The sequence below is a fragment of the Canis lupus genome, chromosome 27, assembly GCF_003254725.2.
Source record: "Canis lupus dingo isolate Sandy chromosome 27, ASM325472v2, whole genome shotgun sequence".
In the NCBI taxonomy this organism is placed as follows: Eukaryota; Metazoa; Chordata; class Mammalia; order Carnivora; family Canidae; genus Canis; species Canis lupus.
This window is the reverse complement of record NC_064269.1, coordinates 42,870,692-42,882,909: the sequence shown is the minus strand read 5'-3', so window position 1 is coordinate 42,882,909 and position 12,218 is coordinate 42,870,692. Positions and strand designations below refer to the sequence as shown.

The 12,218-nt window shown below is 46.2% G+C and overlaps 2 protein-coding genes across 4 annotated transcripts in view; one reads left to right on the top strand and one right to left on the bottom strand.

The window, feature by feature from the left end:
* NINJ2 (ninjurin 2) overlaps positions 1–12,218 on the top strand; it is an 84,339-nt gene that overhangs the window by 38,707 nt on the left and 33,414 nt on the right. The gene's annotated exons all lie outside the window — the stretch shown is intronic.
* B4GALNT3 (beta-1,4-N-acetyl-galactosaminyltransferase 3) overlaps positions 10,237–12,218 on the bottom strand; it is a 132,663-nt gene continuing 130,681 nt past the window's right edge. Inside the window, exon 20 of the mRNA XM_025461748.3 lies at positions 10,237–10,534. Within this exon, the coding sequence (XP_025317533.3) occupies positions 10,489–10,534 (46 nt within the window). The 3' untranslated portion in view covers positions 10,237–10,488. The remainder of the gene's footprint in view (positions 10,535–12,218) is intronic.

Genomic DNA, 12,218 nt, shown 5'->3' with positions numbered 1-12,218 from the left:
GTACAGAAGGGAGAAAAGAGCTCCCGGTGTCTGGGCCCATTCTCTTTTCAGGCCACAGCCCTTGCTCTGAGGATGAGCTTGAGATCTAAGCTCCCCGTCTGAAACCCCAGGGCCTCCCCCTTGGGAAGGGCAGTGATGAAAGCTCGCAGTGGGAGGGAGACGCAGACTGTAATCTCTCCCACAGGTCCCACGGCTCTGATTCATGTAGGTCCTGCCCTGCCCCGGTCTGAGGCTCCTGGTAGAAAGTGGCAGAATATAATTCTCTCTAGAAAGGAGAGGCTTTGAGAGTGGTACCCAAGTTCTATAGACAATCACCCTTCAATTGGGCCAAGGGAAACGAGACAGTACTTAAGAAGGTGAAGTAAGAGCCTGGTACCGCCACCCCGTGATCCTGTGTGGAGAGGTCAATCAGCTGTGCCTTGGGCACCTCTCCTCGGACTTTATATCCTGTCCCCCAGGCTCAGTCAGAAGGTGAAGCTACTCTGAAGCAGGAAAGGCACCAGGTCAGGCAGGAAAAGCCATTCCTGTGGCCACCCAAGGAAGACTTATAGATCAGAATCCAGGGCCGTAGTCGACAGTGTCAGAAAAGGAAACCACTTTGTTTGCACTTATCAAAGCCAAGGCAGTTAAAACAAATTATCTCATTTGATCCTCACACAGATCACATAAAGAAGAACTATTCTGGACCTTATTTTCTAGGGGATGAAGGTCAAGGTCACACAGCTAGACGGTGGCAGACCAGGATTCATGCATAGGGAGGGTGACCCCAGAGTCTGTGCTCCGGACCAAGCACAACACTGTCCCTACAGGGGACCCGGGTGTGGATGGGGGTGCATGAGATCTCTGAATAGCAGTGTCCCGAGAAAGAGCAACCAGGGTGCCAGCCAGGGACATGAGGGCATGGGCTTTGGAGTGACCAAGGCCTCTGCAGAACAAGTGACTTCAGATCAACCTGTGAAGGAGCAGCCCTTTCCTAGGAAGCTGGGCCCTGGCCTAACTGCCCCACAGTCATTGCCTAACCTCTGTGGCTAAACAAAGCCAGCTGAGGTGAGGAAATCAGAACATCCTGGGGAACAAGCAGAGAACAGAAAACACACTGACGCCATGTAGCTGAGCGGGGAGGTGCAGGGGGTGCACCCAGGGGTCAGGGCACCCTGCGAGCCTGGCTGAGGGCCCTGGTGGGAGCTGCCTCACTCCGCTGTGTGAGCCTCCACTGGCAATAACCACCTCGGAGAGCTCAGGGAACCGTGAGAAAAAGCAGAGGGGCCAGACGGATCCTTTTATCCCAAGGATCTGGAGAGCTTCACAGACACTCCTTAATTACAAGCCCTGGAAGTAAGGGAGGTAAACTGTGCTTTGGCCTGAGACACTTGCTTCATCAGCTATTGTGCATACAGGGCTGGGAGGCAGGAGGAATCGTTGGGAAATGGATACAGAGAGGCAAGCATTAGCAAGAGTGCTGCTCAACCCAGGGTCAGGGCTTTAATGGTGAGGGAAGAAGCCTGCAAAGCTTCTGCCAGAGATGCTGTGTGTTTCTGCTGCATGCTCTTCCCCAGTGTCTCTCTGCTGTGTCCTCTTAGTAGGCACCCGTTTCCACGACGACAACCTCGCTGGTATTAGGATAGGGGACCCAGCTCAACAGCAGTGGGTGATTACATTCTTAATGAAGTACAGGCAATTTTAACATCACATGTGCCAGACACCTGCAGCAATTATTCTGGAAGGTAAAGAAGGATTTGTAATCCTTCACTGGCACAACTAGGGACCCCTGTCTCCAGAATCAGGTCACATAAGGGCTGCTGTATAGAAAGTGTTCCATTTTGGACAAAGCTTAAAGGGATGAGAAAGGAAATCACTATGCAGTTTCCTTATATCACACAGAAGTCTGGCTTCGAATTTATGAGTTGGTTGACAGCCCCATTTCACAGTCAAGACATCCCTTTCTTGGCAGCTTGGCCTCCTTCCTATTTGGAGACAGGGTGGGGAGTGCATTTCCTGATGAAACCCATAACACCATCCTTGTCCTTGTCCCTGCAACTGGAGCAATCATTTTTTTGCTGTAAGGACGAGAGCACCACACAGATGATTTTCCTGGCATTCCATCTCTTGAAAACCTTGTGCTATTATCACCCAAGGATCTGGTCATTTGCCCTCCTAATTCAAGCCCCAGAGCTTACATGCCTTCATTTTCTCCTTAGTGCCATCTACAATTAATCAGCACAATGCAAAAAAAAATCTTGAAGGATAAACCATAGAGAGATGAGTAATGTATGGGTACGCAGTCTGGTTACTCTGTGCATGTTGACAATTAATCCCAATGACCAGGTTATTACCATGGTTATTACCCTTTCCTCCTCTAGCTTCCATTCCTGGTGAGGTCCACGTCTGCTCTTATAGGCCTCTGTCTGTACACCTTTGTCTTCAGTCTAGGCCAGGCAACCAATCAGACTAGCAGTGTGGTCCTGGTTTTCCACCCTCAGAAATGTCCAGGGGCACCTGGGTGGCCCAGTGGTTTAGTGTCTGCCTTCGGTTCAGGTCATGATCAGGTCTTTGGATCGAGCCCTGCCTTGGGCTCTCTGCCCAGTGGAGCATCTGCTTCTCCCTCTGTCTCTGCCTGCCGCTTCCCCTACCCATGCTCGCTCTGTTTCAAAGAAGTTAATTAAATCTTAAAAAAAACAAAAACAAAAAAAACATTTCCTTGAACCAATCCTTTACCTTTCCAGGAACTTCCTCTGCCCTCCCCACAACAAATTCTCATTAGCTTTTTCTAACCAATTGACCTTTAGCCCATTAAAAGTCCTCCTTTCTGAGGCCCTTTACAGTAGATAAAATCCTCTGTAATGTACACCCTATCTCCCGGAGAATATTCCTCACTTTTCTCTTCCATCCTTTCTTCCTGCATGCTTCCTACACCAACACCACCTCCCTGCCAGTCAACAGGATCTTCTCCTGCCTGTCACTCTACCCTGAAATGGGTACAGGATGTCATATGAGGCATATTTCCTGTACCCTGGGAGCATGTAGCCCATGGGGGAGATAGTCTCTCACATAGCCCTCCGTAATACCCCATAGTACATGCCATACTAGTGGAATGAACCAGATGCTCTGGGAGAACCAAGAAAAGGATAAATTTAGCTGATGGGGCTGAGGAAGGCTTCCAGTTGTATTGGGCTTTAGGGAGTAAATAGAACTTTTATAAAAAATGATTTTTTTAAAACAAAAAAGATTTTATTTATTCACGAGAGACACAGAGAGAGGCAGAGACATGCGCAGAGAAAGAAGCAGGGACCCCGATGCAGGGACTTGATCCCAGGACCGCAGGATCATGAGCTGAGCTGAAGGCAGATGCTCAACTGCTGAGCCACCCAGGTGTCCCAAGGAGTAAATAGAATTTCTTCAGGCAAAGAAAAGAATGGGAAGCAGTGTGTCCTTTGTACGGGCAGAGTCTGTTCTTTTAAAAAATCATGCTCCTTTGGATAAATAGAAAGTGTTCCCATTTATTACTCTGGTCTCTGAGATTTGATGAAACTTCCTAGTGGGACCTGCATTTCTCCTTTGACGATCACTTATTTGTGGGAAGTGAGAGATAACCATAGATGATAGTTTCTACAATCCACAAAACATCAGAGGTTTCCCTGCACACACACTTGTACACGTTCACCTAACTCCTCCCCCTTGATTCTTCAGAGAGACCGTGAAAGTGTGGAATCTTCCTGGTGTCCCTGCATGGCCTCCGTGGGCAGCGTCAGGGACGTGAGCTTGTGTGCTAAAGGGAAGAGGTTGAGACCTCTGGCTTAGGTCTTCCACAGCCTCCCCAGACCCAACAGCTTTCTCATCTTTACATGACAGCTTTTTGTTTTTCTAGAGGGTGCTGACAATGCATGCCACCCAGTGTGTGAAGACATAGTCCTGCCCTTAGGCCTCTGGGAACCTGAGATAGATACTCAGCTCTGGGGGCAAACACAGCTTGAAAAGCAGGCAGGCTGAGCCCGAAGGTGTGAAGCCTTAGTTTCCTTCTCTGAGGAAAAAAAATGAGCTAGCTGGATGAATTCTCTGAAGAAGGTAGCACCCAGGAGTACCCAAGACCCCCCCTTTGTTGAGGAGAAGAGGGAGGTGGGATCATGCTAGTGCCCAGGCCCTAAAGAATGGCCAGGGATGGGGAAGGGAAACACAGCCCGAGGCAAGTAGGAGACAGATGGAGGCCAGCAGTGAGGGAGGACAGACCCCAGAGGGGAAATGAGAGGCCACTCCACGAGAGGAGTGCCATCTGCCCAGCCTCCCACAGCCCCACAGCACTGGGCACATAGCCCCTCTATCACTAGGGCCTGGGGCTCACAGCCCCGCTGAGCAGGTGCCCATGGAGAATCCTGGAAAACAAAGGTCAAAAGGACTGAAAACAGTGGGACTTGAGGGAGAAGTTTGACATCATGTAAAAGACACAGGGTTTCAGGCCAGACCAGCCAGGATGCTTTCCCTAGGATCATTCCTACCAGCTGTGTGTCCTGGGCAAGTTGATTATTCCTTCTCAACTTCACTTTCCTCTCCTGGAAAATGGGTTCCTATAGGGTTTAAACAAAATAGCAGCTGGAAAGTGCCAGGCACAGTACTGGGTACACGGTAGGGGTACACTTGATACTCCTTCCACCGAAGAGAAGATGCCTAGTCTTTAAAGAATTAGAAAGAATGACCCAGAAAAAAGAGAAAAGGAGCATTTTGCATTTTTCCTTAGGAGCCACAGAAATGACAGGTCTGACATATCTGTCATAGGGATTTTGCTCATCAGCATGTGGAAGTTATTCTTGGTGTGCAGAACACCCCTCAAATCAGACCAGCCCGATGATGGGGTTGGAGGGGGGTGCGTAGACTGAGCCTGGGAATCCAAGGCCAGGCTCTGCCACTAAATCTCCATGGCCACACTTTGTTTGATGCTTTTGGCCCCTCTCATCCCTAATTCTATGATTCCATGAGGCCTGCTTAGAATCCCTTCGAAAGTCCATGGATTGACCTGCTAGCCAACCAACCAGACAATCAATCTATCCATCCATTTAGTTCACCTTGGATCCTTCCATTGTAATCATTAAAGGATCCAGTATGTCAAGGTGTGGGCCCTCTGGCTTGCAAGGATACACAAGTCTTTACAAGGATCAGAAGACTCTGGGACACCTGGGTGCCTCAGCGGTTGAGCCTCTTCCTTTGGCTTGGGTTGTGATCCTGGAGTCTTTGGATTGAGTCCCACATCGGGCTCCCTGCATGGAGCCTGCTTCTCCCTCTGCCTGTGTCTCTGCCTCTCTCTCTCTCTCTCTCTCTCTCTCTCCTGAATAAATAAATCTTAAAGAAAAAAAAAGGATCAAAAGACCCTTAGACACTTTTGGTTAGAGGTAACAGAAATGAGCCTAAAGTGTCTAAGAGCAAAAGGGAGAATTTATTATAAGATATCAGAAGTCTCTCCTAGGAACCATGGGCAGAGTGATCTGGAAGGCCATACAAAGGCCTGGAACAAAAAATTAGGAAGCCAGTACCACCTTAGGCAGCTTCTTTCACTCTGCCTTTCCAGGGATGACTGGCCTTTCATTTCTGCTTCTCTCTCTCTCTCTTTTTTTAAGACTTTATTTATTTATTCATGAAAGATGCAGAGAGAGAGGCAGAGACACAGGCAGAGAGAGAAGCAGGTTCCCTGCGAGGAGCCCTATGTGGAATTCAATCCCGGGACCCGGGATCACGACCTGAGCCAAAAGCAGACACTCAACCACTGAGCCATTCAGGCATCCTCATTTCTGCTTCTCTTTGTGTATCCTCATTCATGTAATCATCAGTGGTTGGATAGCAATAGTGAGTCTCATTTGCAGATTTACAGGAAAGAGAATCTGGCCCTGCTTGAATGGGATGCCTATGCCTGGTCCACTCAGCTAACGTCCAGATGAGCCAGGCTTTCATAGATCACTATAATAAGCTCTCATAAATAGAACTCACTAGGCTACTCCTGGATGAGTAGAGTGGAGGAATCTCAGGGAAGGGGAGGTTGTGACTGCCCCTGCACTCCAAAGGGCATTGTATTAGTTAGGTTATAATTTCAGCAGGTCTTCGAGACCCAATATAATAATAAGGGCTTAGGCAGCATGAAGTTTGTTTCTCTCCCATGGGTGACAGAGAACAAACACTGCAGGGATAATATGATGGCTCCTCAATGTTAGGGACCCAGGCTCCTTCTATTTTGTTAATATACTCTCAAGATATTTCTCTTATGCATATGGTTGAGGATGGCTCACTGTAGTGTCCAGTCTAACCAGGAAAAAAGGGAAAAGGGAAGGCATGGGCCTTCCTTTTAATTGCACAATTGTTCCTGCCAACTTCCTTTCTTATAAATCTATTTATTTATTTATTTATTTATTTATTTATTTATTTATTTATTTATTTAATAGAGTAGCGGGGAGAGGCAGAAGATGAGGGAGAGAGAAAGCTTCAAGCAGACTCCTTGCTGAGTGCAGAACCTGACTCTGGGCTCCATCCCACAACACTGAGATCATGACCTGAGCCGAAGTCAAGAATCAGATGCTTAACTGACTGAGCCACCCAGGCGCCCCTCCTGCTAACTTCTTTTTGGCTAAGACTTGATCTTGTGGACATACTGCAAGATAGATGGGGAAAGGCTGACTTTAGCTAGGTGGTCATGTGCCCAGTCAGAAATCCTACCACACCATAAGAAGGTCACATATATATTGGGGGATGACCTCCTACAATAAGCAATACTGGCCTTGGTTCCTGGAAGTTTTCATCTCTCCTAACTCTAGCCCGCAGAGGAGGCTCTCACCAGGGAAGAGATATGGCAGGCACAGAAGCATGGAAGTGGGAAGGCTGAGGAGGATGCCATCAGGATGAGCTTAGACTAAGCGATCTCCAAAGCTCTCTGCACTCTTACACCACTTTGAGAAAGCATGAGGATGGTGTGCCTCTTCCCCTATCCTAATTTAGGGGGTGGAAAAGGAAGTCCTTGGGACAGATTGCAGAAGTGAATTGTATAATACTGAGTTCTTTAAAGAACACATCTTCTGTGCTGTAGTTCTCTGGGGCATAGCTCAGCCCTGCGAAACAAGAGGGAGTTGAAATCATTTCCTTTAGGCACTAGACCCACATATCATGTTCCTGCCCAGCAACCCCATCCTGCAGCTGTGCTGGGCAGAGTGGCTCAGAACAGCTAATCCACCAACAAAGCTGCGTTGGGCACCTCCTGTTGGCAGGGCATCATGCTGGCCGCTGCAGAAGAGCCTGTGGCAGTAGCAGGTGTGTCTAAGAGAAGGTTGCGCTCACTGACCCCTTCCTTTCAGCCACCAGACTGGCCTTATCTTTAGCTGAGGACTTCCTGCACACCATAATTACTTGACGGAGCAAGAGGCTTCAGTTCCGAGTCAGCAGATGGTAATGAGTCACGATGCATATGGTAGCTGTGGCTTTGCTGACTGTGCACTGACCCTCTCAACTCTCTGTTTTGGGCTCTGGATGACAAAGGGGGGCTGCCAGAGGGGACTGATTTTCAGCTACTCAATAGCATTGACCCTGCTGCATCTTTTGGGGGGCCAGCACTACGTGTGTGTGTGTCTGCACTTGTCAGGATGGGGAAGGCAGAACGGAAATACAATATGACTGTGGGAAGTTAGGAACTCAAAGTAGACTTTGTAGCTTTTAAGTCCCGGTGCTGTCAAGATGAAGTGGGAGGATTGGGAGTGGAAAGAAACCTGCGGTCACACTGTATTTGGCCACAACTGAACTGAGTGTTCAAATATCATTTCCCCTGTTTTAAAAAACAGGAGTGATAATGGCCACGCTCAACTCCATAGGATTTATAAAACAACAGAGAATTAGACTGTGAGTCTTGCAAGATCTTTACTTCATTTGTCTGTGCCCTTCAGCACCTGGCATCACACTTGGCCACCTAGTAACTCTCCAGTGAGTATTGTCTAGACAGAATCACTGAAATCACCTGTTCCACCTGACGTGTAAGGAAACTAAAACCCAGGGATGGGTTTTAGTTCCATGATGGGAAGATCAAACCAGGAAAGCGCCCAGCACCTGACCTGTGTTGTGCATTCAATCCGTGTAAGTGTCCTTCCTTTTCAAATGGCAGTGCCAGGAGTAGAATCCAGATCTTTTACCTCTGACACCTCTGCTCTTGCCACTCCCCTTATTGCCTTGAGTCATCTGGCTAAAATCAGATAGCCTGTTTAAGGTGGAGGTGAGATCAGTTTGCAGAAAAGCTGCTGCAGACACCTGCACCCATGTTTAAGTACAATGAATGGCTAAAGAACAGAGGCCCTGGAGCTGGACTGCCTAGGTTTGAATCCCAATTCTTCCATTTACTATGTGACCTCATTGACTCTCTTTCTGCCTCAGCTTTCTCATCTGTACAATAGGGACTGATATTATATGTAGCCTTGCGAGGTCATTATGAGGATCAAATGAATTAAAATACCTAAAGTGCTTAGAAAAGTGCCTGGCATATAGTAAATATGTTATTGCTGCTATTCACGGGAAATGTTAGGCTTTCGTCGCTGTAGAAGTGGCTACAAAGGCAGTATGTACACTCAGCCTTTCACAGAGACAGCCGTTTGACGATGGCGGAATTTGTTATTTCTGAATAGGATAAGATTCCCACAGACATTTTAAAGGACTGGAGACTAGTGTGTAAATTCTTTGATGGCTGAAGTGCTTCCCTGGTAAAGACTCTCAAGGACTGAGTTCAAGGTGCCTGGGTGGCTCAGTTGGTTGAGTGTCTGTCTTTGTTCAGGTCATGATTCCAAGGTCCTGGGATCAAGTCCTGCATTGGGCTCACTGCTTAGTGGGGAGTCTGCTTCTCCCTCTACCCTTCTTGCTCATGATCTCTCAAATAAACACTTTTTTTTTTAAAGGACTGAGTTCAGTGCCAAACCCTGATGGGCAATTAGAAAGCAATGATGAGGGGATCCCTGGATGGCTCAGCGGTTTGGCGCCTGCCTTTGGCCCAGGGCATGATCCTGGAGACCCGGGATTGAGTCCCATGTCAGGCTCCCTGCATGGAGCCTGCTTCTCCCTCTGCCTATGTCTCTGCCTCTCTCTCTTTCTCTCTATGTCTATCATGAATCAATCAATCAATAAATAAATCTTTTTAAAAAATAGAAAGCAATGATGAGTAAGAATTCCTAGGGAGGTTTGGACCTGGGATAATCATCCTCTATCCACACACTCTGACAGCTGAGATAGGACAAGGATTTTCTACAAGCACATCTCCTTCCCTTGAAGTCTTTCCAACCTTCATTCAGATTTGCTCAGCATTAGAAAGTCACTGGAACCCCCAGCACAAAGAAGGTGGCCAAATGCCAAAGGACTGGAGCCAGGAAAACTATGTGAGAGGCAACCTTCCTCCTGCCAAGAACAGGGTGCGATTTCCTACCCCTACCCCCGCAGTGGCCCCCCAACGTCCTGTCATTCCCATTCTCCATCCACCCCCAGTCCTATGGGCCACAGATTTCTGCCTGAAAAAGCAATTCAGTACTGCTCACTCAGGATATTTCCTCCTGACCTACTTCCTGAGTGTTGGGGCAGGATGCTTGCCCTGCTGAGAAAAGCAGCGTTAGCTCAGCATTTCTCCTGCCAAACGTCATGCAGATGCTAAGTGTCTGTCACTCACTCACAGCCAATTGCCACACCCAAGAGGTGGCTTTTCTTACTGGTTTTCCATGTCGTAGACACCTGGATGGACTAACCCAACAGGTTCCTGGAATAGAGCTGAAATCTGTTTCCTGGTATAAACATGATTGCCTTTTCTGCTGTGGGCCTGTTTTTGTAATTTGGTTCAGAACCACCATTTTCCAAGGACCCAAGAACTGCAATTGTCATTCCCAAGTGTTCCTATTCCTTCCTCTTCCTCTCCTTCCCACCTCCGCCCAGACCTCCTCCTTCTTCTTCATAATCAATGCCTTCCAGAGTACCTACTGTGTGGTCACGTATTCTACATATTACCTTTAGTATGCCCTGTACTCAACCTTGTGAGGTAGATATAATAGGACAGTGCTTCTCAGACTTTAATGTACAGAGGGAATCTCTTCACAATGCAGTTCTGTTGAGTAAGTCTGAGAGACCCCTGAGATTCTGCATTCCTAAGAAGCTCCCGTATGCTATTGATGCTGCTGGTTCTAACTCCTTGAGTAGCAAAAATATCAGGAAGACTCCTTTGGCTGCAAGGGACTATAATCCAGGGTGAAGTGATTAAGAAACAAGAGGAATTTATTACAAGGATATTGGAGTGTCTCACAAAGCCAAGTGCAGGATTAAAAATGTGCCTCAGGAAGAATTGGAGCCAAAGGAGACCCTCTTGGTCTCTTGCCTCTGCTTTTTCCTTGCATGTAATTCATGGCTTCATTCTTCCTCCATCTCTTCTTTCCTTCCTTTCCTGTCCATCCTGGTTAGGGCCAAGGCAACTCTACCCACAGTCCTGTGGAGTCTGTGTCTTCTGCGTCCTTAATTTACTGCCTTGGTTTGACAGTGCATATCTTCCAGTAACTTCCTAAGAAAGCGAGCAAAGGAAGTAAAATGTTACTTACTAACATAACTGAAAATGGCTTTACACTCAATTGATAGTTTTGCCCAAGTATAGAATTCTAGTTTCCAGAGTGGTTGCTGTAATGTCCAATACCACTTCAATCCTCTGTCCTTTGTGTCTCACATCTGAAAGTTTTTAGATTCTTCTCTCTGATCTCCAGTGTTCTGGAAGTTCACAATGCTGTGCCTCAGGATGACTCTTTCCTCATTCATTATACTGTGCATTTGATCAGTCCTTCTGACCTGGAAACTTATTAACTTCTGCTGTAGAAAAAAATTTCCTTTGATTACCTCTTTAATTATTTCTTCCCCCTTCTTTTTTTTGTGTGTGTGTTCTATTTTTGGATCTCCTGATCTGATCCTTTGATTTTCCTAGCTTCTGTATCTAATTTTCCATCTCTTTGCCTCTTTGTTTTACTTTCTGGAAGATTTTATAAATTATTTTTTCTAACTTTTCTAGTTGAATTTTAAATATTTATATTTTAAATTTCTTGGCTTTTTAAAGATTTTATTCATTTATTCATGAGACACATGGGGTGTGGGGGTGGTGCAGAGGGAGAAGCAGGCTCTATGCAGGAAGCCCAATGTGGGACTCGATCCCGGGACTCCAGGATCATGCCCTGGGCCAAAGGCAGGTACTAAATCGCTGAGCTACCCAGAGATCCCCATGTTTTTAATTTCTCAGAGTTCTCTTTTTATGTTCTCTGAATGTTCCTTTTTCTAATAGGCTAATATTCTTTCATGGGTATAATACCTTCTCTTCTGTCTCTAGGGACATTATTCTTTTCCTCGTTTTGAACTTTTCTTCTCTCTATATTCTTTTCTCTTTTCTCTGCACTTCTTATTCCTTTCATTTGGTGTCTGTCTTTCATATAGACTTCCTATTTATATTAAAGAGTGAGGCATTAATAATAATAATAACAATAATAATAATAATAATAATAAAATAAAGAGTAAGGCACTAAACAGTTTACTGGAAAGGAAACAAAGAAGTAACTGATGAAGACCTCTTCATTGCACCCTTTTGAATATTTTGAATTCTGAGCCATGTTAGTATAAAGCCTATTCAAAAAACAAAACAAACCTTTTTAAAGTTTATTTTAAGCTTTAGGTGCACGGGTATAGCTTGTCCACTGAAGAGCTTTACTGTGGAGATCTTGAGATGGGATGTCAGGCAGCTTTTTATCTGGGAGAACTTCTAAATGTCAGTGTTTAAAAGTCTCTCTGGGCCATTAAATCTTTTCTGATAAGAATCTTCTAGACTCCTGTCTGGGGATAAGTGTTGGGGGAGGGTATAATCCCAGCTGCCAATTTTCTCGAATAAATTTGGGAGGAAGGCTCGATATTCCATTGTTGAGAATGCAGCTCTTTAACCAGGAAACCTCAACCCTCTCCTAACTATACATACAACCAAATCTGTCAGCATCTAGAGCATACTTCTCAAGCTGTTCGTGGTGAAGGACCAGTTTTTAAATTTCCGATCTGTTGGGGACCCACATGCAGTTTTAAATGTACATGGCTAGTACATATCTCCTACCACACATGACTCCTAACAGGAGTTCACACATCAAAACTGGTCTACATCTTGCTCAGCAAAAGCACTCACTTGAATGTTGAAGCAATTTCAAATTTCTATAAAAATTCTAAAC